At 40.6% G+C, this 27,292-nt stretch overlaps 3 protein-coding genes and 1 long non-coding RNA gene across 4 annotated transcripts in view; 2 read left to right on the top strand and 2 right to left on the bottom strand.

The window, feature by feature from the left end:
* Window positions 1-4,952, top strand: part of plekhm3 (pleckstrin homology domain containing, family M, member 3) — a 30,497-nt gene extending 25,545 nt beyond the window's left edge. The window contains exon 7 of the mRNA XM_061089254.1: window positions 261-4,952. Within this exon, the coding sequence (XP_060945237.1) occupies window positions 261-423 (163 nt within the window). The 3' untranslated portion in view covers window positions 424-4,952. The remainder of the gene's footprint in view (window positions 1-260) is intronic.
* LOC133022218 (uncharacterized) lies at window positions 485-8,246 on the bottom strand. Its single transcript, XR_009683006.1, has 4 exons — window positions 8,196-8,246; window positions 7,993-8,063; window positions 6,750-6,780; window positions 485-947 (listed from the first exon to the last, which is right to left on the bottom strand). It is a non-coding gene; the product is annotated as an uncharacterized LOC133022218 (long non-coding RNA).
* A 2,793-nt stretch (window positions 8,247-11,039) lies between these two features.
* fzd5 (frizzled class receptor 5) lies at window positions 11,040-15,797 on the top strand. Its single transcript, XM_061089069.1, has one exon. The coding sequence runs from the start codon at window positions 11,725-11,727 to the stop codon at window positions 13,489-13,491; it is 1,767 nt and encodes a 588-aa protein (XP_060945052.1). The 5' UTR covers window positions 11,040-11,724; the 3' UTR covers window positions 13,492-15,797.
* A 600-nt stretch (window positions 15,798-16,397) lies between these two features.
* ccnyl1 (cyclin Y-like 1) lies at window positions 16,398-26,705 on the bottom strand. Its single transcript, XM_061088409.1, has 10 exons — window positions 25,798-26,705; window positions 23,888-23,962; window positions 23,414-23,457; window positions 22,739-22,839; window positions 22,357-22,392; window positions 22,195-22,246; window positions 21,763-21,882; window positions 21,053-21,219; window positions 18,359-18,521; window positions 16,398-18,038 (listed from the first exon to the last, which is right to left on the bottom strand). The coding sequence occupies exons 1-10, from the start codon at window positions 25,958-25,960 to the stop codon at window positions 17,922-17,924; spliced, it is 1,038 nt and encodes a 345-aa protein (XP_060944392.1). The 5' UTR covers window positions 25,961-26,705; the 3' UTR covers window positions 16,398-17,921.
* Window positions 26,706-27,292: the final 587 nt, after the last annotated feature.

Genomic DNA, 27,292 nt, shown 5'->3' with positions numbered 1-27,292 from the left:
GAAATAAATCAGTGGCTAAAATAAGTTATGGAAGATAAAGAAATACAAAGGTAAAAACATTTTTTAAACATAATGAACAAACTGAGAGAATAATATGAATAATGATTTCTATTCTGTTCATATAGGGATTTTAACAATGGTCAAAGACACTTTACATAAGTTTGCAACAAAAAATTCAAATAAAAGCAATATATATGTGTAAAATACACAAGTTCTTGTGACTCTCTAACCTGTGTGATTGTGTTCTTGTGCTCTTGCAGGTGCGACGGCTGCGGTGCCGTTTTCCACACCGAGTGTCGACAGAAAGCTCAGCCGTGTCCCCGCTGCGTTCGGCGAGAGCTGCACCACAAGAGGCCGTCCTCCTTTTGGTCGCCTGATGACGACAGCCCCGGGTGTTTTCACGTGCCTTACCAAGACACCTGAGACACACACACACACAATAGCGGTATCAATGGGCGCTGCTGGGCCATGACACCGGGGAAAAGTCTCTGTGTTTGTGTGTTTCCAGGACAGTTTTGGTCAGAGGATGAGCTCTGAGAATCTGCTTCATCGTCAGGTTTGTGTTCATGTGTGTTTATCTGTCAACACACACACCTGAGAGGAGCCCGCCTCGCTCCTCTGTAAAGAGCAGGGACATAACCAACTGAAGATCTGCTGCACCAGGCTTCACACACTGAGCTACTGGTGTTTTGTCGTTGAAAATCGTCACAAATGTCAACGTCCTCCTCCACCATTGTGGTCCCTTCACCTCACCCACTTATTCAAAATGTGTAAAATCACAGCAGGTAAACAGGAGAACCTCAAACTGAGTGTTGAAACATTCTGGTGGTTTATTCTAAACAGCATCTTCCACTTGCTCATAAAGTCACACTTAAGTTTTAGAATCTGGTGAAACATGTTCTGGTTCCAGCTTCAGGTGTAGAAGCTTTGCTCCCTTTTCTTTTGGGCTGTTGATCAGAGAAAAGAAAAGAAATATAAATGTCTCTCTCCTTGACCTCTGGGAGGAAGTGATTTTCTTTGTTTACAGACTCAATTATTACTTGAAGAAAAAAACGGATGAATCTGTAAAGGAAAAATAATCATTAGTTGCAGTCCTGCTCAAATTTAAGTGATGGTCCAACTTTTTCAAAACTGTAGCTTTAAAAAGTGGCTGTAAAATATTTGCAGGGCAACAGCAGCAGTTGTGGACTCAGATTCTTGTCACTAATGACAATGGAATGAAAAATTAAAGGGAATGTTCACATTTGTTCAAGTCTTGTCATTTACAATTTACAACTGATTTGCATTTAAGTGATGATTGAGAAAATTCACCAGCCTTTTTATTCAAAAACACTTCCCACATTCTTCAGCAGTGTCAGTCAAGTCAAGTGGGTTCATATTCCCACATTTTTGTGTGTGTATAATTCCTGTTTTGTGCTGCATCTCAGCGAGGAAACACAGTAAAGAAAAGGGGGAAAAAAGGGATTTAAGTAAAAAAACAACACCCTTTTAGTTTTATTCAGCCTGTTTTAATACACATTTTTAACTTGTGAATATAGAAACTAAATGAGTAGATCCTAGAAAACAGCTTGATTAGCCACCTCTTAATATTCAAAAAACTGTAGAGCACAGACAGGTGCATTCATTTGCGTTATCTAATGTAGAGTTGCACAAAATTCAGGTAAAATCTGTGATATTTCTTACATTGAAATTAATATTTTTCAGTTGTGAACCGTTATGAGACAAGGAAGCAATTAGAAAAATGTGGTTTCAACTGTTTTCTTAACCATTAGAGACCAAGGGATTTGTCTTCTTATTAAGGAAACTGTTTGATAGTCACAATAACTGCTACAGCTATGATCATTATGCCAGAATCATGACATCGTCCCCTTTTCTATAACTAAATCCTGTCAGACTATGTGTTGCAGAATCACTCTCAAATACTTTACTCAGATTGTATTTATCCGCTCATTCAACTCTAGTCCAAAAGAAGCCATGGGTTTGTCTTATTTTGGAGGAGATTTGAGTTTGGGGAAAAATATCAATCAAATGTGAGAAAGTTCATTATGCTGCAAAGATGGTGGTCAAACTTTTTAAACTTGAAATCTGTTGTAATGAACTAAATGCAAAATGACGGCTGCTGCTGTTGGTAAAAAAGGAAAAATATGAGCACTCTCATAATAATAATAACTTTATTTGTATAGCACTTTTCAATACAATTGATACAATATGAAATTAACAAACAGAGTTAAGATAATACAAGTTATAGACCTCATGCATTCATGTTCAAATCTCTGAGGAGATTCTTTGATCAGATCAGGGATCATTCAGGATTCAAGCAGAACCTTTGTTTTTGATGTTTTAACTAATACGTTTGAATCGCTGTGATTGACGTATTGAAATCGTTCTCGCTTCCTCTTTCATAACATCTCATCCTCTTCTCCCCAGACTTAATATCAGATACAGTTATTTAACCTGTAGATGTGCAATGAAGGACGTTTGTTAACTCACTCATTTTTCCCAGTTTCTTTATGTAAATGTTCAATGTAAAGCAATTTTTAATTTTAAGAAGACTCTCCTCCTCCTCTCTTCCTCTGTGCTTCTTCCTCCTGTTGTGCTTTATTCATGCAGAATCTATCCAACCTGATAGCAGCTTTAGCTTTTAGTATTTCTATGCAACCTAGATGGCCTTTCTGACTCACTGCTTTCATATGTGTGAAGGTCTGGAAACACTTGTTCACGTTTTCTTGATTTCTTGAAAAAGCTGCATTTCCGTCCAATTTTAAGACATAACATACTGAAGTTTTAAAGATCTTAGGTGTTTTGATAAGATTCCTTAAAGACACAAAAAGTAAACTACAAAAATGTACTTTATTAAGTATTACAGTCGATTGTTTTTGATAATCATCATGTTCAAAATCACACTTCTGTTCCCAGCAAAAGTTAGATTTTTGCATCAACCAAAACTTTTCAACAAAAGGAGATAAAAATTCCAATCAAAAATTCTTTAGCCTTCGGTCTTAATATGAAAGCTACAAACTTTTTGTACTACAGCTTCATTGCACTGCGTGATTTCCTAATGTTTTGTCCGAAGTCATTAATCTGCTCACAGCTAAACATCGACCAGAAACTTTATCTTAAATTGCGGGCTTTGTAAAATATCCATGATTTTTAGCTTTGGAGTTTGAAGATATTCTGGATGGAAATGTAGCTGCTTCTTCTTCCTGCAATGTGTTTTCTTTCATTTCAATGTTCATTATTTCTCTTTCACTTCACTCTGAGGCTGATTCTTTTTTTCTCGTCTTTTTGAGCAATAAAAATGTTCACTTTCTAATGTGAATAAGCTGTTGTAAAAGTAAATCAGCACCGCACTGAGTTACAGGTTTATGAGGACACGTGTATTTCACTGATCAGACCCAAACAGTTATTCATGTTAATGAAGCATGTAGGAAACTTTAGATTGAAACTAAATAACCCTGTAGTTTAACATTTGGCAGGAAACGTGCACTGATGAATTTAATGTGATTTGTTTTTACCTTGGTTTGAAACCTGCAGCCACGTCAGGTGAAGTGTTAAGTTATTGCTGCCTGCTGCATAAAAAAGTATTTTTTATATGTTTTTTTTATTTATTTGTATTTGTTGCTGTATTTGATTTGTGTAATATGGAGTCCAACAGGTTTCGATGTATTTTAATCTCATTTCTTATTTGTGAGCACAGATTAGAGTTCTGCTCAGACCTGCTTCTGCCAAATTTGAAACCCAAACTGTAAAGTTTTGTGTCATTCAGTATAAACTCAATCTGAAGCAGGCGAGTCTGGAAAAAAAACAACCTCAAGTCTGAAGCTTTCCAAAACAAAGCAGCCACATCAGTGTCTCTGATTCCGTTTGCAGGACTAAATATGTCTTAAAAACAAAACAGATTTCAACAAAACAGTTTTCCTGTAAAATAGGTTTAAGGAAAGATAAGCAGCTTTAAACTTTCATAGAATTTCTCTTTATACTCAGATTTTCCCTCCAAATTAGTTTACATGTTTACATGATGTGGAAACACTTTGATTCAAACTTATGTTGAACTTAATTTTCAAGTTTACATTTTGGACACAATGACACTTAATTAAAATCTCCAGTATTATTTGATAATTATAAATTTACCAAACAGAAGAAAGTTTCTGTCTGAAGATTTTTAGTCCTACAAGTCCTGGTTACCCCCAAAAAGTTGATATGAGGCTTAAGATACTTGAAGGTTTCACCTCTTATCAAAAAGGCTTCTTCGGTTCTTACTGACTGATGAAGAGACTCCGGTATTTGGGACAAATACTTCAGTATTGTTGTTGTACTCTGACAAGGGCAGGAATTTACTAATTTGTGTGTACAAATGACCACAAACAGACATAACTGTGTAGTGCACCTTTCTGTAGCGACTGCAGTTCACTTCACTTTTAAAACTTAAAGGGATTAAATTGATTCATCTTATTTGTTGAATGCAGTATGTGTCTGTCAATCCAGACGACTTGAACGTGCCAGTTTGTGTTAAGTTAAAGTTTTTTGTAAGTCTCTTATTTCTTTCATTCCCCTCTGTTTTGTAAATGTGAAGAAAGTTACAATCCATAGAGTTTGTTTTGTATGATATGTTGCAGCTGTTTTCATTTTTCCATGTTCATTTCATCATGAGAATAGGACAGAAGTGTTCTTTATGTTGCAGGCACATTATGATCATCGCAGTATTTTTTACTTGATGCTTGGAGAAGAATATATTGTACAGTATTTAAGCAGAGTAACTGGACTGAACCTCTTCTCTACTTTGCACAATTTAAGTTATTGTTCTTGTTTTTTGTATCATTGTTTCTTTTCATTGCAGAAAAACTCTTATGCAAGAACAGGGAGTCGATTATTTAATTTAATCTTCCTCTTGTCTGGTTTTGCTCAAATTTGTTTGCTATAGCCACTGATGCCAATAAAGACAAAGTTCGTAAAAGTGAACATGTTCGAAACCTTTGAATTGTTTGTCAATTTTTTTGCAAGTGTATTTTACTTAAAAGGTTACGGGCTAAATAATAAGTGCTGATGTTTGCTTGCATCGTTGCTAACACGAAAGCTAGAAACACAAGCCATGTACAATATCTTGTTATGAGCACCTCTGCAAAGGTATGCGTGACTTTTTTAAGGATTTCAAGTATTTAAAGTTTTGATTTTAAATTAAGTTAACGGGTAACAGGTAAACTGGATAAAAAAAGTCACTCAGCTTAACTTTTAAAACCACTCTTGAAACCATTGGTTCTATTTAAAGATGGATGTGACTGCTCCTCAAAAGTGAAGCCAAAACCTCTGGTGGCTGGCTGCAGTATAGGTCTTTAACCCCGCCTCCTCCATGTAAGCAGGTAGGACATGGGCCAATCTAAAAAGTCAAAGTACACATCAACATTCTCAAAGATGTTTTCTGTCATTTAAGTATGAATTTTTCTGATAGGTGTGGTTTTAATTAGTTATTTGATGACATTAAAACAGGGTTAAACATCATGATTGAGAGACTGACTATGGATCGGTCAAGGGCCTTCATCAGTGGCTACACACAGATTCACACCACGACCACCACTGCGCAGACTCTGGCTCCGAATGACATAAAAAATCCAAGATGGCGGCGCCTGAATCGAGGATAGTTTGGCTTCAAATTTATTCAGTGGCAGGAAGTGGAGATGTTATATAGACTATGGTTAGAACACTCCGGTTTAGTGCTTCTTGAACACCTAAAGGATTCTGAATCTGGGACTTTTATAATGTAATAGATTACATCATTGTAGAAGTTATTTTACTCAACAGAGCTCAGACCACATATGACATGATGTTCCTCAACAGATGTTTTTTCAGTTGTCCTTGAATTTCAGTGTTGGTTTCCAATTCTCTCACCAATTTCTATTATTTTCTTGAAAACTGGATATAGACTGTGTGAAATGATCGAAACCTCCAGAGCAGACACTGAATGGACCTTGTGATGAGTCTGTTTTCTCAACCGCTGGTTTCGAGGTCAAGACAGAACTTCCAAACGAGTTCACCTGCCTCAGCGAATCTGCATATTGTCTGCGCGAGCAGGAATTTCATAGGCTGACTCATTTGCCTGTGATGTATGTCGAGCTTTGGGCAAATTGAAGCTGAGTGTCGACCGCGCTTAATTGTCATCGCCAATTAGTGCATTGTGGGACGCCCACAATGGATCAACTGTAGCGAGTAGAACGGAGTCCTTTGTGCTTCTCCAGTGGCCCGCGGGCCAGTCAAGACTCATTTAAGGCCCGAACAACGACGGAGCAGAAATGCCAATGAAAATGAAAACAAAAGACAGTTTAAGGAGGAAAAGAGGACGGAGGGAAGAAAAAGAGGAGGAGGAGGAGGGAGGTGGACAATGGTCACAGAGGAGGGAAGGACCGGGCCTCTCCCGACATGAGGAGAGTGTATGACTTTGACACACACAGACACACACACACACACACACACACACACACACACACACACACACACACACACACACACACAGTGCCCCTCCGCCCCGACGTTTAGCGAGCTGCTACACAAAAGCTGGCTGGGCCCCAGTGTTCCCAGTGACCTGGTTGTTCAGGGGCTCGTTTGGCCGTGTCGGAGCTTTCAGCAGGTCTGAGCAGAGCAGATTGTCCCTGTGCTTTTGTCAGTGTTAAAGGGTACATCCACTGTTTTTCTACTCAACTAACCATTAAAATGTGTTTTTCCATCAAATGTCATAAAGCATTAAACAACTTCCTCACCGGGATTTCACTCAGGGGATCACTGAAGTCGCTGGAAAAAAAAGAAGAAAACAGTATAACATTTTGGGGGGGAAGTTTTCAATACTTATAAATACTAAATTCATAAATCCAGATTCCTTCCAGAAAAAACATAACAACCTAAATTACAAAGTCAGATGAGGTGCCAACCAAAATCCCTGTAATTTTCTGCATATAAATTAAAGAATGTCAGTAATTTCCATATTGATTCCGATGTATCTCCTATAAAGTCTCTCTATATGTATTTTGTGTTACCTTCACTTAGGAGGTTACGTTTTATTGCCGTTTGTCAGCAGGATTATGCAAAACCTGCAGAATAGATTTTTATTGAAATCTGGTGAAGGGATTTGGTGTATCCTCCAGAAAGTATTAAGTAGCATAAAATGTAAATGGTTGATAAATAAGTTCTTCAGTTTAGTAGACGTTTGTTACACATATGTTACACGTATGTTACATGTTACACGTATGTTACATGTCACTACTGAAGAGGCAGAGATGAAACATGTTAAAACGAATCTGTCTATTGACTCGATTCACTCTCGTAATCTTTGCTTTGTGTCCAGTGTGAACTCACCTTCAGGTTATTAAATTACCCATGATGTAACCTCACTACAGAACTGTTTCGCTCCTTACAAATTACTCTTGTGGTTGTTTTCTTTCACCCGCCCACTCCGCCTCGCTCATGAAAAGCAACATGTGGCGACTCGGGGCTTGTTTGACTGAGGTGATTCGTCAACGTGAGCAAACATCTCTCCTGCTTTTGTTGTCAGAGTTACGCTGTTGATGTGTAGTTCCCCCTCCTCACTGCAATCTGAGTGGATGCATGTGGAATCCAGACGGTAAAACAGAGAAATGTCTAAAACAGCAATGCATGCTGGGGAAAACAAAAACCCAAACCTGTGATTTACCGTGAACAAGGTTGTTTAGGATCATTGTTTCTGCAGGTGGAGGATTTGTGTCCTGTGCATTTTGTTTCTTCCAAACATCATAATTTCTGACCTCCACATTGAAAAGCTGCTGTTGCTCTCTGTGAAGACTTAGACTTTAATAGACTTTTTTGTCCAGGTCTTTTTAAAATGGACATTCGACAAATCCAAAGTGTTGGAGCTAAGGTTCACATGCAATGGTTAAAGTAACAGACCGAGTAAGTCAGTATGTCAATCAGTGAACACAGAAGTGCAGATTTGAGTGTGTGTTTGTGTGTGTGTGTGTGTCCCGTAGTTACCTCATCAGCCAGGGATTCAGGTCACGTCTCCGTGCATTCTTGCTCAAGTCCAAGTCAAACAGGCCGGCCAGCTGCATGGGAAAATCACTGTAACTAATGACATATATTTATGTGTGTTTGTGTGTATGTGGACTTAGGACATTGATGCCAGCCAGGCTTTACACATGAACTCTTCACTGTTTGCTTTCATTTATCAAAGTCACCTGAGTGGAGGTGAATCAGACCACAAGTGACTTGTCTTGGCTGATATGTTGAGCACACACACACACACACACCTTCCCTACTACCACCCACACACACACACCTTCCTTACTACCACCCACACACAAACACACATGCACGTTAGTACTTCTATCTCAGTGAGGACACTCACTGGCATAATGCATTCTCTAGCCCCTTAAACTAACCATCCAAACCTAATTCTAACCCTAACTCTAAAACCTTAATGTCCTCACTCTTTAGGGTCTATGCTTAAAATGGTTCTCACTAAGATATAAGAGCGGGAACACACACACACCTGCACTACTACCACACACACACAGAGACACACACCTCCACCACAACCACACACACCCTATGAGACCTTTGTCCCTCGGTGAGCGTTGTGACCTTTGTCCGATGTTGAAAATGACTCCATGTGTGCAGAAAGAGCAAAAGCAGAGTCATAAGGGCTCCAGAGTTCTTCAGTGATTTTGATTTAGTTGTTTTCTGAAGTTACCTCAAACTTCCCCTTCTACTTCTATTCAAGTTGTCTCCACACACACTGGTGCATGTTGGCAATTGAAGCCGACTGGTTATTGAACAACAATACTTTTATTTTTATGATTGGATAAGATGTGTCTGTAACTCTGCACACTGTGAAATATTGAAGGTTGATATGAAAAGTCTGATCATTTTTGTCCTCTCGTTTACATTCTGTGTTTGATTAAATGTGTCCTGATTGAAATAAATAAAACTATTCACACTTCAGACTGTATTTTTTTTTTTTTTTTACCACAGCTATTGAGCCCATGCTTGTGTTCAGACATCATAAATATGTTTTTTTGAAATATAATTGTTTTTCCTTGCATCAACTCAGTCGTCATTATATGAAATGTGCTCGCTGACAATGTCTTTGTAAACTCTAATAAATTGTTCTGCACAAATCTTATATGCACAATGTTTTATATGTTGCATTAAATGTATCAGAGCATAATTTACCGTTAATGATGATCTGTCCTGGATTTACCTTCAGTGTTAACACAACCAACCACAAACACACTGAGTGCAGGTGTTAAACTGATGAGATTACAGTGTGTGTGTGTGTGTGTGTGAATCATATATAAATTTTTCCATTATACCTGTCCCTAAACATGTGTCATGACCGGACATGAAATATTAGCTGGTACTCATCGGAAAGACACATGTGATTTGAGTTTAGAGGGAAAACAGAAAGAAAACAGAACTGACCGACAGTCAATGTAAAATGTTTATATGAGACATGTTGGTAGTGAAGAAGAGACGAGTGAGCATCACAGAAAATCCATAAGATAAAGAATAAATTATGTAGGTATGAAATAAAACATGCGAGTATGAGTAAATATGTTATTACTGTAGATATTGACACTATGATCAAGTTTTAATTGGTATGTATGTGTGCTTGTGTATGTGTGTGTGTGTGTGTGTGTCAGTAGGTGGAGAGACCTGATCCATCATCTAATACCTTCAAGCTCCCCTGGTAAACTCCAACCTCCTGATGCAGGAAGTCATAAAGACAACTCAGTGTTGCGTTCATGGGCAGTTGGTGACAATCGTACTCTGAAATCATAAGCCGATTCACCTAGGAAAGATAACCTGAAAATGTACATTTTCACAAAAATATATTCATGATTAACAAGTCCAGATTAGCGTGAAGAGTTTTTTAAGATTATATTAAGATATTGAGAATGTATCATGTGCAATCTGATGATGAAGGAATTAGGGACATTGTTTTGCAGAAAAAACTCTAAAAGATTAAACTAAAATAGAAATTCAGATATTTCACAACAAAAAGTGTTTGCTAAAGTCAAATGATATATAATTTTATAGATGTATTACTGATCGTATATAATGTCCACACATGTTATTATTGCTGACAGGCTGAGTTGGACATAATTCTGATTGATAATGTAAATCAATTTGGAAACTCTGAGTTACATTATTTGGCTCCATGAGGTTGATTTGCAGAAAATAAACAGAAACAAATGTCAACAATTAATAAAAGCTTAATAATTGGGTAACTGTGAAAATATTGCATTGGTAAAAATGGTCAAACAACAATTTTAATTGCTTAAAATGTCCTTACTTTGTAATTAATCGCCCTTTAGGGGAATGACACAATAAAGATGGTCGCTATTTAATGTGTAGTTGATGCATTTCTGTACCTTTTATAGAGCAGATTACAGTAGACACAGGTTTAATATAGTCTTTGACAAAGGAGTTTACGACTGGTAATGAATAATTAAACCAGGTGAAAAACAGTATGTGACTAAATATTCATAATGTCTAAGATGTTTTCTTTTTAAAGTTAAATGCTCATTTACAGAGCACCTCCTTTATGTTCTTGTTTGATCTTAACATCTATTTTAATCTTGTTTATCTTTGTACTTCTTAAATAGTTTCTAATTGTTTTCCTTCACTTTTTCATTTTTAACTTGTAAAGCACCTTGTGACTGTTTTGAAAGTGCTGAATGAAAAAAGTTTATTATTATATTGTGTTATTGTTTAGTGGATGTTTGTAAGTCGCACGTCTGTATCTTGTGTTTATAGCCTAAATTGCCTTCAGGATTAATAAAGTTGCGTTGAATCTTTTCGAATCATATTGTAATTTTAATGGCAAAACTGTCAGTTTGATTAAATTTTAAATCCCCCTCTTCCATCAAACGGGGGCCTGTAATATCAATCCTGATATTCATCCTGACGCTCAGTCATGTTTGAGTTGTATTATTTCCCACTGCCTGTGAACGCCTCCCTCGGTGTGATGAGAATCTGCAGCTTCACTCAGACTTTATTTCGTCCTGAGGCTCAGAGAAGCTGCAGCTCTGTCAAACACCGGGAGCTTCGGATTCTCTCTCCACCTGAAGGAAACTGTGGATTATCATCGGGTTGTCGTAGCAGCAGAGAAAACACACCTGTAACTTTATGAAGAAAACAAAACAAACATGTGTTTTCAGCCTTGTTCCGTGTTCCTGAGGGAATAAACCCGGAGAGGACGCGTCCAGCTGCGTCTTTACGCACCAGAATCCAGACGGACTGACTGGAGACTTTTGAGTTCATGGACTTTTATTTCCCTCTCTAAAGATTTTAATTGTGATATCCTAGTCTCTCACACTTTCCTGGACTCATTTTGTCTCATTTTCACCTTGTTTGAGTCTCACGATGCTACTTTTTCTTGCGTGGAGGAGCCGCCGGGGACAGACAGTCCCGGGGACAATGTCCTAGGGTTGTTAAAGTGATTGGATCGTGACCGGCGGAGATGAACTTTCTCCACAATGATTGCTGCAGCTCTGGTGAATGACTGACAGCTCGCTGGTGGAGCTGCAGGGACTCAGCGGATTCACCGTCAGACTCGGAACTCGTTCAAATCACAGAGACGCATGAGGGCGAGGATTTCTTTCAGGCTTCAGACATGAAATCATGAGTTAAATCCAACTTTTCCTTCACTTTTATTACTCTTTTATCCTCTCAATTAGTTTAGATTTCTAGTTTAATAGAATGAGGTTTTTCCCCATGGCACTCATGGTGAGGGACCCACCACGCAGCCCGGTGCCCCTCGTGTTTTCTCTCCTGCTCTTCCTCCTTGGTTTCGGTCTCACCTCCGCCGCCTCCAAGGACCTGGTCTGCGAGCCCATCACGGTGCCCATGTGCAAGGGCATCGTCTACAACCTGACCTACATGCCCAACCAGTTCAACCACGACACCCAGGAGGAGGTGGGCCTGGAGGTGCACCAGTTCTGGCCCCTGGTGCGCATCCACTGCTCCCCGGACCTGCTCTTCTTCCTGTGCAGCATGTACACCCCCATCTGCCTGCCGGACTACCGCAAGCCGCTGCCCCCCTGCCGCTCGGTGTGCGAGCGGGCCAAGCGCGGCTGCTCCCCCCTCATGAGCCAGTACGGCTTCGAGTGGCCGGAGAGGATGAGCTGCGAGAGACTCCCTCAGCTGGGGGACGAGACCCTGTGCATGGACCAGAACAGCAGCGAGACCACCACCCTGGCACCCCCGTTCCCCAAGCCCACCCCTAAAGGCCGGACCAGACCCCCGAGCCCCCCTAAGTGTGACAGGGAGTGCCGCTGCAGAGACCCCCTGGTCCCCATCAAGAGGGAGTCCCACGCCCTGTACGGCCGGGTGCAGACCGGGCCCCTGGCCAACTGTGCCCAGCCCTGCCACCAGCACTACTTCTCGGCGGATGAACGGGCCTTCACCAGCTTCTGGGTGGGCCTCTGGTCGGTGCTGTGCTTCGTCTCCACCTTGACCACTGTGGCCACCTTCCTCATTGACATGGAGCGCTTCAAGTACCCAGAGAGGCCCATCATCTTCCTGGCTGCCTGCTACCTCTTCGTCTCCTTGGGTTACATCATCCGCCTGGTGGCAGGTCATGAGCGGGTGGCCTGTGGTTCCACTGGTGCTGCTGGTGGTGGTGGAGACCAGCTGCACATCCTCTACGACACCACAGGCCCGGCTCTCTGCACCCTGGTCTTCTTGTTGGTGTACTTCTTCGGCATGGCCAGTTCCATCTGGTGGGTGGTGTTGTCCTTCACCTGGTTCCTGGCTGCAGGGATGAAGTGGGGCAGCGAGGCCATTGCTGGATACTCTCAGTACTTCCACCTCGCCGCTTGGCTCATCCCCAGCGTCAAGACCATCGTGGTCCTGGCCCTCAGCTCTGTGGATGGGGACCCTGTGGCTGGGATCTGCTACGTGGGGAACCAGAGTCTGGAGAACCTCAGGGGATTCGTACTTGCTCCTCTGGTGGTTTACCTCTTCACTGGTTCTCTGTTCCTGCTCGCAGGTTTTGTTTCTCTCTTCCGCATCAGAAGCATCATCAAGCAAGGTGGCACCAAGACGGACAAACTGGAGCGGCTGATGATCCGCATTGGGCTCTTCACGGTGCTCTACACCGTCCCTGCCACCATCGTGGTGGCCTGCCTGGTCTACGAGCAGCACTACAGGCCCGGCTGGGAGCGAGCCTTGGCCTGCTCCTGCCCGACTGAGCGCCAGCGCTCGGGCCTTGGGCCGGACTACGCCGTCTTCATGCTCAAGTACTTCATGTGCTTGGTGGTGGGCATCACCTCAGGAGTGTGGATTTGGTCAGGCAAAACCCTGGAGTCCTGGAGGAGGTTTGTGGCTCGATGCTGCCCCTGCTGGCTGCAGAAGGCCACGGCTCCCCCCTCCATGTACAGTGAGGCCAGTACTGCTTTAACTGGACACACTGGAACTGGGCTGACATCAGGGATGTATCACAAAGCTGCTCCCTCTCATATATGAACTGAATGGACTTATTATTATTAATATTATTATGTTCATATACACACTGAACAGTTTCCTGTGTGGACACTTAGAAACACACATTTCAAACACTCCAGAACGAGATGTGGACAAACATCTGCAGGACTGTGACTCTGATTATCAGCTCAAATTAAAAAACGAAAAAAATAAACAAGTTACCTACAAGTTAAAAATGTAACTTGAAAAAAATATATAAAAATATAAGGTTTTGAAAAAACTGAATCAAACAATTGATCTGCTTTAAAGAGCTGGAAAACATCATTAATTTTTCAGTCAGAGACACAAGGATCCTCAATAGGATCAAACGCTCTTCTTCCTGTTTGTTTATCCTGAGCACTGAGAGAGTAAAACATATTTATTTGTAAATATTGTATACATTTGATGTAAAAAAAGAAAAAATTAGTTGTATAGTGTGATGATTAGTTAGTTAACAACCAATGTCACTGCCACAGTCAAGAGTGAGACACCAGGGAAACGAATTTCCTCTGATTTGAAGTGTGTATAAATTTGTACATATCAGTGTTTGAGTTTGACGTTGAGTGTTTTTGTACCATTACAAAATGAAAACATTTTTCTCAGACTTTAGAGTCACTTGACTAATTCAGTCGTTTTAATGGACGACTCCAGTTCCTGAAGAGTGAATTAGTTTTGTCAATTACATGTAAACGAACAGGGTGAAACTGTCCTTGGCCTTTAGCCCCGCCTGCTGGTTAACAGAGGAACTGATCAAACCAGGGACTCAAACATGGACACCACTAGAAATACATGACCAGGGATCCTCAAGTATGAAATATAAATATAGGGAGGCAACAAAATCTACCATTTGATAAACTTTCTTAGACATAATCAACATTTTTTAAATAATCTCTGTTTTAACTCTTCTGCTGTGGATTGTCTGATGCCCTCAGCGTCCTCCTCCAGGTCCCTGGACTTCATCTTGAGAACCGTTGCTATATTTTTCTAATGATTTCATGTCACAGACTCTGAACAGACGAAACATTCACACTCTGTAAGATTTTTGACACAATAACGCAACGAAAAGATAACTTAACCACAGACGTGTTCGATAATCGACAATTTAAAACATTTATTTCTCTATAAGTTTCAGTTAGATTTTGCATTAGATTCAAAACATTGTAAAAGAATTTTAATGTTTTTTGTTCTGAAAAAGCAATTTGAAAACATCAATTTGGGATGTGGAAAAGTATGACAGGCATTGTCATCGTTTTCTAAAACATTATAGACCAAAGAAATTAAGCTAATTAATTAGGTAATAATAAATATACCCATCTTCTCTGTTACATATAATACATGTCATTATATTATGTAATACTGATGAGACCTAAACAATATTTCCACCTTATATAGATATTTCTAATCAGGATAATTATACTTAAAACCAGTTTAAATTATTCTGTATTTGGTTGGAAACTGTGCTGAAATACGTTGTCTGGTAATTCCCAAAACAAAAATGATAATCACTTAGAGTTTATGGAAGAAAAATCTAACTACAATATCCTAAAATATGAGTTCACCCTGAATGTCCTTATTTTCTCACGAATCAGAGCATAAAAAAGCACTTACATTGACAAATAATCATCAGTCATCAGAGGATGGTTTCTAATTTATCTCAACTGGCAGTATTAAAATATAAAACGTTAATTTTAATTTATGGAGACTTTTATAAGCCAGCAAAGCTCTTATCAGTTTCGAACAAAGCTGTATGCTGTCGTATAATGTGAAGGAGCCTCACGTCTTGTCAGAGGTCAGAGGTCACGTTTTGTGAGTGAACTGAAACAAATCAACCTGCAACTGGAAGAAACTACAGAAAGTGAAGCTGTCCCACAGAGATCAGTATAAACAGTCACAACATTACAAACAGAATTTATTGATAAAACAACTAAAAAATAACTAATTAAACTTAGGTGTTTTTAAAGTTTATTGAATCATCAGTTTGTTTCCTGCCTCCTTCCTCCTGCGGTGATGTGTTGTGACGTCAGTGCTGTTGGCCAGTTGTGTTAACTACTGTGTCCACGTGTTAGGAAATATGTCTAATTTATTAGTCTGATTTGAGTGAATGCGATTGGGTGAGTGATGATGTTTGATGACAAATGTCGGTAAAAACTGACATTTAGGTTTGTTTGTTGAAGTGTAAATCTGTTTTTCACACCGAGATAAACTCAAAAAGATTTTAAAATGTTGTAGGTTTTGATTCATATTGTGGAATTAAAGTGAGTTGATCTCTAGTTTATGTCTCATAAACGTGTGTGTCTTTATGTGCCAAATAAAATGAGTTTTGTTTTCACCGAAGGGCACAGAGCAGTTTTTCTCTCAGCTGCTGAAGAATAAGATGTGTGCAGCAGTTGGTCAACATCTATTTTAATTTATGCTTAAAAAACAATTAGAAGAAAACAGAACATATATATATATTTTAAAATTGTATTTGTCGAATGTAACTTGACTCAAAAGTTTAATATCCATGGAAACATTTAATTCAACTGGTATTCTCCACATATGGTCAGAAGGTGAGATCACACTAGAAGTCGCCGGCTCGTACCATCGTCCTCCATCTTAAAATCTCTCTGATTGTCGCCTCATAGACCAGAATCCAATGCAACATGGCAGTCAATCACTCCCAAAGGTATTAATAGTGAGTAGTAAGGACTTTCTTTAACATTTGGAAATCAGTCACATTTAGGGGACTGATATCTGTGTGATATTTGGTGCAGCGTGATTGAATTTAAGGCGACTGCTGGTGAAGGTTTGACTCAGAGTGCCCTTTATTTTGACCTTAGGGTGTCAGTGGTCTTTGTTCCAGGTGAGGCTGCTGCAGCTGGGACACGTCGTACACAAAACACAACAGTTTGCAATGAATACAACACATCTTTGTTACATGATTAGTGTTTATTTAAAATACTCCATCTGCAAATGTTTTTCTTTTCAATTAAAAACAAGACAAATTTCACAGCTAGTGGCCTACATAGTAAGCAAAACGGAGGGGGGTGTCCATCAGTCTCTTTCCCCCCCCTCATCTATGTAGTTTGTTCATAAGCTCTGGTCAGGGTCTGGGACAAGCACAGGGCTTGGTGATCTGTAGAGCGCCTCCTTGAGACGGAGGCAGGATTTGAGGGGCACAATACTGAGCCTGGACCGTGTGGACCCACCCTACATTATTTTTAAGATGCTACATAGAGCCAGTCTGTAGCAGAACTGATTCAGAATCTGTAAAGTGTGTCCAGTTTGACCACATGTAGAGTTTATCTCCAAAGTGAAGCTGATCCCAGATTGGCACCTGACACCCTGACACACACACGCACGGCAGCCGACTGAAGCTGTGCTGACTTCAGACAGCTGCTGTAGAATATTTATACTTTAATACTTCTCATTTGAGACATGCTCTATGCTAAATCCAAATAGGTAGATAATTTACTCAGACAGGATGCAACACCACTGGTATCAACAGTAAACACGTTTGATTTACACTCTCAATTTCTTTTGGTTTGAATTCTAATTTACAAGGAGGAACATTTTTAGGGCTGGGCGATATAACTACAATAATCATAACAATACAATTATCATGAATATAAATATAACCAAAGTCGAATATATTGCTTATGCAGGGAGGTATACTACTTAATTGTATTTTAATGTTCTACCTCAGATTTATCAAGTGTTTATAATTCTTTGCTCAGAAAGAAGAGTTTAAAACCACAACCTCCACTCAGTCTCATTTTACACAAAATAATAATGTGACATTTATTGTGATAATTATTTATATCTAAATGTTTTCTAGATAATCTAGATAATAGTTTTGGGCCGTATCGCCCAGCCCTAGTATTGTGAATTTGTTGTGCCTATTAAAATATTTATTTTGGTGATGTTGAATGGTTTCTTTTCTCGTCAACAATTCCCCAAAAAAAACAGGAATAAACTGACCTCAAAATAACCGCGTGTCTTTGTTGTCCAATAACAGAACAAACTAACTCTCTTAACTGCTACAGATAGTTAAGAGTCAGAGCGTGTTTAGACTGACTTGTACAACATTGGTTTTAATTTTTTATTTGAATGGGATTTTGAGAATCATAAAAAATATTGTTTAACACCAATCTAATCTTTATGGCTATGTTGAAATATTTTTGCAAGGATTAAATCTTAATGACAATTCCCAAGACTACTCCTCAGTGATCGCCTGCCCCAGGTCCAGTTCTAATACACGTCATCATGGAAATCAGGGCCAGTTGAGAAATAAATAAATAAAAAATTGTAAAAACAATAGTTTTAGGGATTCACAATCATGCAGCTCTACAGCTGTGATGTAAAATACTGCCGAGTCAGGTCACACTGTAGCATGGTAAGCCTGAATACTGCCTGGTGTGGCTGCGTCAACCTCATGAGGCAGCCATGTTGGCCTATGACAGCACAGCGTTGGAGCGTTGTGTAACTATCAGGTTGTCAGCGCTGAAGGATCGTTTTATTACCGCTCGGCTCATGTCTTTGTACTTGTCCTCACATAGTCTTGAAATGGCCTGGGCAGAAAAACACAGAAAACAAGGTAATCGGTAAATTCTCCTAGAAAATTAAAGAAAATTTTGTTTCCTTTGCATCCACTGCTGGTAATCAAGTTTTCCCTTTTAAGCGCTCAAAGACTTGTGTGTCAAGCTTCAAGGGCAGACATAAATGCAACAACAGCGCCGGATTTTACAAATAGAACATAGTAGTGTGAAGTAGCCCGAGGTCAGAGGCAGAACATTAAGTTGTGCAGCAAGTTAAATATTACAAATAAATCATAGTTAGACAACCTTAAAGACCAGAAGTTACCGGTCAAGGTCTGAGGAGAGCAGCTCACCTCTAGTTTCTGGGCACGCTTGTTGTTGAGCGGCTCCAGAGGGAAGTTGAGGTTGTTATCATCAGCCAGCGAGCGCAGATCAAAGTAGTACTTGGCATAGACACTGGCTGGCACGTTGATATTGAACTGGAGAAGCTCGAGGAAGTGACGCTCCATCTCATTCCTGGGAAAAGACAACGGAGGGTTAAATACAGACCAAGACAAAGAGCAAAGACTTTCTGATCACTCTTAACTATGAAGCTGAAAATACAACAGAGGACAGAAGACGCCCAATATAAATATGTAAGAGACTTAAGGGCAGTGTTAACAGATACATAATGGATTAGGTAAACATTCAACATAAATATACACAATAACTAGAGCAAGGGTGCCCACACTTAATAGGCTTGTGAGCTACTCTTGAAATGACCAGCTCAACAAGATCTACCGACAAGATAATGTTGGTATCCAGAAAAAGACACTGTAAATAAGATCAATACTCAAAACTACAATCATAATCGATGATCACAAAGGAAATTACATATAAAATCTCATGAGATCCTGGTGAATCTTAATAGATCAAAACGGCATCATGTCAGAAAAAGTGGAAAAAAGGGGGGAAGTGGATTTGTGTTTGGATTTCGATCAACCAGAATACAGATGTAGACTGAGGACAATAGAAGACAACTATTTGTATATTGTATTTTTGTTTAGTGGTTTGGTCCTTGTTGATCTGAGCAGCAGAAAAGATACGATTTTAGTGAAGAAACGGTCGTACTGTAAAACTGGGACAGAAAACGTATCTCCTTACAAACTTCTATTTTATTTGACTAAGTTCTCACACACACATTGAACCTTGCAGGTAATCAGACATGTCTCTGCAAACCTCCTGCGGGAGTATCACAACTCGTCTTTTCCTGACTACAAGCACCAACATTCTCCTCCTCATCATCATCATAGCAATGAGAAGAGCGGAGGGAGATGGTCGCCAAGGAGACAGCATCCGGGATGCTTTGTTGGTCAGCAAAGGTGGTGTGTGTGAGCGAGCGGGAGTGTGTGTGTGATGTCTGGTCTCCCAGGGCAACTAATGGAGTGGGCGAGAGCCTGGGCCATTATGTACAAGGAGTGAGAGCACTTGAGACCCTCCCCTCCATTTCTCTCTCTGTCTCTCTTTCTACTCTTCCTCCCATCCCTCCCTTCATCCAGACCCGAGCAAGCCTCACAAAGACACTTCAATGGCAGCGATGCAAACAGAGCAGAGAAAGAGAGAGTGTAGGTCAGACATGATGCGGTATGAGAGGACAGAGAGAGTCACAGTGAGAGAGAGAGAGAGAGAGAGAGAGAGAGAGAGAGAGAGAGAGAGAGAGAGAGAGAGAGAGAGAGAGAGAGAGAGAGAGAGAGAGAGAGAGAGAGAGAGAGAGAGAGAGAGAGAGAGAGAGAGAGAGAGAGAGAGAGAGAGAGAGAGAGAGAGAGAGAGAGAGAGAGAGATGGGGGCTCTCGGACAGAGAACACACACATGCAGGCAGTGCACGCACCTTTCCAAATCACAAAACAACAAGGAGGCACTTCCAACCTCTTTTATATACAACCACACACACACACACAGAGGAAGAGCAATTGTAGGAAATAAAGCCTGCCTGCTCCAAGTGCAGCCCCTGGCCTCTTCACAGGATTATATACCAAGTGACAGAAAAGATGCTGCAGCTTCCATCTGTTCCAGCACTTCTCTTTCCCTGTCTGCTTCAAGTGCATCTTTGTTGTTATGTTTCTTCTATTAGGGACGAAGATGCAGTCTCAGAGTTCTGTTTTATTTGTTAGGAATCCGCTTGTTTTATATACACCTAAAATAACTCCAAAAACTCACAGCGACCAACAAGCCCAACAAAATACAAAGCTTAACCATGTCTATCCTATCACTACAAAAGGGATCTGGGTTGTGGTGTCAGTAAAGGAGTCTCAATGATGTTTCCTAACCACATCCTCTCACTGGTGGATCCCAACATGTTCCCAGTAAAGGTGGAACAAGTGAAGATTTCTGTGTGTTCCCAATTTTGATACGAATTGCTGTGGGAGACGTTTTGATTCTTTACCATATGGTGTGTCGAAAGCAAAAGTTTTTATATTTTATTGCACATGGCTGCTTTTTCATCAAATAAGCAGTCACACAAATATTAACTCTTTTTTTGGAGAGTGCTTTAAAAGTATAATAGATTGTTTCTGTTATTACTTGTGTGTTGTTATTTACAAAATAAGGTTTTCCATAAATAACAAAGAGACTACAGCAGTGGGTCTAGGAAAGTGGCCGTTCTCTCGACACTGATTTGAAATTCATTCCGTTTGCACTTGTGTGCTGCACCCAAGACTTAAAAGGACAGACTCCGATTACAGCCTTTAATGCATCAAGGTGCCACCGCCTGGCCCCCCTTAGCAGCACTTCTGCACTGAGGTGCATTAATCCGCGCCGATCAACACGAGATTCTGCTCCTCTGATGTTTTCTAATCACTCACACATAAAACCAATCTTTAGAAAAAACCTGCTGAATTCATTTGTATCTTCATGGAGAAATTGGGGATCTCTTCCTTTGGAACGATGAAGTCAGAACCTTTCGTTGTGTGAGAATCTGCGGGAAGAACTTCTCTCCTGCTCTCCCGATGCTAGTTTAAAGCTAATCTTGTAACAACCAGCTACAACCCAAACTCAAAACAACAACTCACATGTCCTCCACAGTGATGTCTTTAAGGATCTGGCAGTAGTCGACATTCCACACAGCCTGGTCATCCCAGACTTTGGAGGCCAACAAGATGGCTCCCAGGATGATTCGCTTCCAGTTGGCGGGGCAGATATCCAGCTCAGCGTAGGTCAGCAGCCGCTCTAAGTACACCTTGTGGAAGAAGAACATTGAAAAAATGCCAAACACACAACACGTGATTATTAGAAAACACATACATGTAACAGTATTGCAGCCTCAACATGTAACAGTATTAAGCAATTGAACTTTAAATTAAAAAAGGATGCCTTGTACATACATGGTGTGTATCCTTGAGGTGTAACAAACACACCGAATGTGATTCCTTCCACATTAAATATATATACAGATAATAACCAATATTAAGCAGTATCCAAAAAACAGATAATATTTTGGACATGTCACTCTTAAATAGACAGATTGATATTTAATTATCAAACAGACACTAATCTGTCACGTATCCGTTTTTTGGGGCATGACTTTACTGCCCTCTGCTGACCGGTAAATCCAACATCACATGCATACACGTGTTAGAACCATTGCTGTGCACTTTAATAAATTCCCATAATATATAACTTAATTTCAGGGTAACATTAATATCAAATACATTTCAGACAAGACCATTGTTAAAAGGTTTGTACCAATAAACTGCTTTTCAGCTAATTTATGACCACTTACCAGAGTGACGATAGCACATTCTGCCGTGAGCTGTGCAGCACTGAAGAGCGTTCGGACAAAGCGGTAGATCAGTTTGTGTTCAGGGTCAACATGTGCGTAGTCGTCTGGCACTGGTTCTCTCTGTAAAGAACGGTAAAATACAGACATGTCTGAGGGAAGAAAGTAGGATTGAAGGAGTCTAAAAGCCTCATGGTTGCGATGGAGATTCATCCAGTCATTATTCCATCATATCTATGATTGTGGCGTCAGATGGATGAAGTAAACTGCAACCGCATCTTGAGTTTTTCTTAAACTTGCTGATTCTGGTTGGACGGATCGGCAAAGTAACACACAAATGACTTGGTGAATCAAGACGACTGGAGTGACTGACTTTCTGCTCTGATGATGAGCAGCAAACGTGTGTGTTTGTGGTAACTTCTTCAACATACTCACTGATAAGGGGTGCAACTTCTCATCAAAGATATCCAATGACCTGTGTGAGTCCCTAAACAACAAACCATACATCTGTTAAGACAATTGTAATGCATAACAGTTTTAGCAACATCAATGGACACAAATTATGTAACAAATATGATATTAAGGATGTGAACTCACCTGTTTTTGATGTGGTAGTATGTTGCTAATGTGACACTGGAGACAGGGAGTAAAAAGAGGAAAATGTTTTATAGCTTCAATAAAAACCATCTCAGCGAGAGAATAGTGTACTTGTGTGTGTCAAAGCTTATGGGGTAACAAAACTTTCACACATTCAGCAAAGAAACCACTCCGAGATAATCCTGATTAAATGTGATTATCCAGATTCTCTATAATAATTTCCTAAATTAGGCTTAAGAACATCTGTTTTAGTCACGCATCCACTAAGTAATACTTTAGGATTACCACACTGTGATGCAACAGGATTTTCTCATGTGAACTTAGTGACTTTTAGACCACAGCTTTATGCGTGTGTGTGTGTGTGTGTGTGTAATTCTCTCACCATTTGATTGTGCTTTTAAGGTTTGGCTGGCTGACGGTGCTGTCGTCAATGAAAATTGTGGAGCAGGAGCTGTATTTCTTTGACAATAGACCAGGAGATATCTGGAGACATAGATATTGCACAATCAACAACTTGGGACAGGAATTATTTTGATTGCTACATTTCTTTGGACTGGTTTCAGGTGTCTGAATAGCTGCACACATATCTGAAGATATGCCTGCAAAAAGCCATCCAGTTTTAAACAGAAGATATATTTGAGAATTCAATAAAGCAGATGTGGCATGTGTGAGTATATGCAGATAAACCCACAAAACAACCACATCCTTTGGTAAAAAGACAGAAAAGACAAATATTTAGTTTTCAGTTTTGCCATTGATAAGATTATTGCTGTGAGGTGTACAATTGTTTAATAAATTTAAACCATTTGGAACGACCTCAATATGATCTATGGAAGTTTATTCTGAAACTTGAAACACACATAGGCAAAAAGTATCCACTATCTATTGTTTCATTCATTCTTTTCATTCATATTGTTTCATTCATTCATAAAAACTGCCATCATAAACCTCAATTGGCTAATCTACAGCGTAAACTCACGTTCTGGTCATTTGAGATAGTATAGATATAATCATCAACAATCAGATTTATGATCAACATCAAGATTTTGACACTTACATGACTGATATGATTTATATGGTTGCTTTTCCTCTTGTCACGTACTGTAAAGGAAGAGAAATGTTCAGTAAAATTCGTTTTTTTATACAACTGGTTACTTATAAAAGACGTCAGGATGAAGTCCAGTCTATGAGGAAAAAGGACCTGTTTAATTAATTATTGACATGACTGTTAGAGATGCTTGTGGCTTCAATGGGTGTGTGATACACTCCCAACCTCATAAAGCTCCACAGTGAAGCAAGTCATGAACATTACTACAGCCTGCATTAGTAACAAGAATAAAATAGAGCCACGGATTAAAAAATAATAGAATTGCACAAATAGTAAAACATGCAGTACAGGATTACGTCATATTTGATCATACATCATGGGTTGCAGATGTGTGCATTTGCTCTTCTTGCTAACACACTAATTCTTAAGGAAGACAGTTTATGTGAATCACTGCTGAGACAGTGTCATGTTCAGATTGCTCACCGTCTGTCTGAGACTTGCTAAGGAAGATGGTGCTCGCTCTGGCGTGGTCTGAAGGGTTCGACTCCAATGCCAACTCTATAAAACAAAGTTAATGTCAGTGCATTATAATACGCCAACAAAGGTACCTTATGTGGGACTTGGAGTGAGCAGCTTCCCTCTTAGCTCTGTGACCTGATACGGCCCATGGAAAGATGATGAAGTTATAAGCAGACACAGATCAAACATGCCACTAAGAGCAGGGACCATAGCACTGTAAAAGTCGCAAGTAGGAGTAAACAATGCGGTTTCCCCTGTGTCAAATGTGTTAAAAAACTGTCTGGTAAAACTCCTCAAACAGCAACTGAAATGGTTTTAGTTGCAGAGGGCACAATAGAATGGTATCTATAAGACAACTACTTGGGGATATCAAGTCAATTTACTGATTGCTTTGCTTGACCCTGCAGTTCTATCTGTAACACAAACAGAACACTGGATTATCCGCCAGCCTTGACTTGGAGAATTGTTTCTCATCCAAATCCGCGCAGACGGCACATTACATAAAAGACAGGGGATTAGGTGATGGCAGCATTTGTGACATGAGGAATGAAGAAAGGGCTGCTGGACTTATTTGGACCGTCGCCCCCCCGACAGCTGGTCTCATACACTGTAGAGTCCACAACAACATGAATGGAATGAGCACAGTATGCTTGGGGGTCAATGAGGAGTGGCACCATGGGGGCTGAGAGGACACTGGGGCCCTGGAGCACAGCATGAAATTTAAACTTGTAGTGTAATAGTACGCACGGTGGTATTAGGTTGAAGTTGAAGCCAAAAAAGCAATTTTGATGAGGTCCATAAGTTCGTAAGAAGAAACTTTCTGATCTGGTTAAAAGTCTCTTCCCTATCCTACTTTACGTCTCCCCCATCTAGAAATAAACATGAGGTTGTTTGCACTCTCTAATAGTGGGCATGGTGAAATTAAGATATGTCAACAAACTGCACATTTCAAATGCAGTTTGTTTGTTTTGGTTAAGGAAGTTTCTCTTTCCCTCTCTACTTCTACTTCTCCACGATTTCACCCCCTGATGAGCAGTGATAATAGAAACTGAGGCTGGTTTAAAAGAGCCGGCAAGAATTGTTTTTATTGCAAATGGCTGAGTGGTTAATGTGGCGCCAAGAAGATGAGTGGCGTGTTTTCATGGTTAATGTCTGACTTGGTAATATGAAGCCAGTGTGATCAATACGATACAGTGCCCAGCTACAGAATGCCAAGAATGCCCTCACCATCCTCAGTGCTCTGCTGACAGTGGGATGGAAGTGAACAAGCATTGCAACTTGGCAAAAGCTGGAGTTTCTAATGTGTGTTTGTGTGTGCATTGTCCTTGCAGCTGTGAAAGACTGAATATGAAAACAGTTGTGTGTTGTTAAATGGCTGGGCAGTAAGACAACTTCCAAGCTCAATATCTTGCTTATGCATTGTGTGACACAGTGAGGATGTAAAAACACAACGGATCTGCCTCATGCACTTACTTTGAAAATATATAGCAGTTTATCAAGTATTTGTAGAAGAGTTTAATACCACATACTTCACTCAGGAGCAAATATCTGTCTTCAAGCTTAATAACTAATGAGATATGCATCCTGATGATTATTGATACAGACTGATTCTTATCGTGATATAATCTTTGGCCACTATAATGAAGTTTTGTGTGACAGTAGTATGAGGGTGTGTGTTTGCACATATGGTGTGGATCCCTTTTATTAGTGATGTGCGTGTTTGGGAGTCCCATAAAGGTCCTTGTTCATATCATGTTCCCTCTTCTCCCAGTGACTGGATGAAGGATCACCACCGCCCAATAGACAAACACACAACACACACACACACTGTGGGGGGGTGAATCATGGGGTGAATAGGGGCACTCATCACCTACCGTCGGGCACCTCTCGGTCGCTGATGTGCTGCAGGTAGGGCACCGTGTTGTCCTCGCTCGCCTCGGTGCTGGTGTGCAGCTCCTCCAGACGCTCCGCCGGCTGCCTCGACGGGAGTTTGGGGCTCGACTCCGGAGAGACGCAGCACGAAACCGTGTTCCCCATTCCCGAACCGGGCGTGTGCTTCTCTGTGCTGCGGCCGAGTCCAAGTAGTAGTGCAAATCTGTGTGGCTAGCTAGCTAAAGCGAGCTGGCCCCAGCCTCAGAGGCATTACCAGGCTCTGGTCGGTATTAGCACTGCGCTATCTCCGGGAGCTAATTCGCCGCTGTCCAACTCCAGGGAATCGCATTCCTGTCCATGAGAGGGTGTGAGGGCTGTAGCTCACCCTGTTTGTGTCGTTTTCCCGTCGATATACTCGATAAGTTCAAGTAAGAACGAGAAGCAGAGGCTAGTTCAATGCAGGCGGTCGCCAATTCGTTCATTCATTCATTCGACATGCAAGAGTTTCGCTGATAGGAAGCTAGCTAGCATTGAAGCTAGCTAACTAGTTAACTTTCTTCTTCTCCACATTAAATCCACGTCTGTCGTCCTCGTAAACAAAATCGACTCTTAGGAATAAAACACGTCGCGACTTCAAAACAAGAAAAAATCCCAAAGTATCACTAATTTGACACTTTCCAAACAAATCCACAGCCGCCCTTCTCGCACACGGCCCCGGTGGGTCGCTAAATTTATCCCGAGGCTTCTGCGGCCTCCACTGGGGAACCGGGGTGAACAAACAAAAGAGGCGGATCCAGGAGTGTAGGTGAGAAATCCTCAAAGAGCTCGGGTTGTGTGAAGCTTCTTCTGGGTCTTCATCAGGCCACCGGCTCCGTTAGCTTCCCCGGACTCCTCCTGGATGTCCTCCGCGTCGCCGCCGCCATCTGTTGCCCGGAGCTGACCACTGGATACCGCTAAGTCCCGCCCAGGCAGGGATGCAGTTCAACCCCATTGGTTGGAGAAATGATACCGGGGTACTTCAAAGCCACTCATTGGCTGAAGGAGCCGTCTGTCAGAGACGATTTAAACCAGCGGAATATATTTACAAAGCTGCTATTTTTATATCGTCACTCATCCACACCCTTTTGTCACAATGAAAACTGAAGCCGGCTTCCTATTGCCCCATCTACCTGCCAATCAAAGCATCCCCCTTCATTCATTAAATGGGGTAAATTGTTTGTGCGTTTGTTTGTAATGTATAAGATATAGCTAAAATAAATCTATTGAATATAAAATAATCCTAGTGTTGTTTTCACTGGGGTTTAATCATCTAAATTGTGTGAATTGTTGTTTTCTTTATCCGAGCTTGAGCCCTTTATATTTAAACGTGTATGCTGCACGGAAAAGCAGTTACCCAAGGGTCATAGTAGCCCAGACTGGACAAACTAAACTCCTTTTAAGTTTTTATGACAACTTATGACTGCCACAGGTTTTTCTTTCATGTTTGGAAGGGCAGGG

The sequence above is a fragment of the Limanda limanda genome, chromosome 16, assembly GCF_963576545.1.
Source record: "Limanda limanda chromosome 16, fLimLim1.1, whole genome shotgun sequence".
Lineage (NCBI taxonomy): Eukaryota > Metazoa > Chordata > Actinopteri > Pleuronectiformes > Pleuronectidae > Limanda > Limanda limanda.
This window is presented reverse-complemented; position numbering and strand designations above follow the sequence as displayed.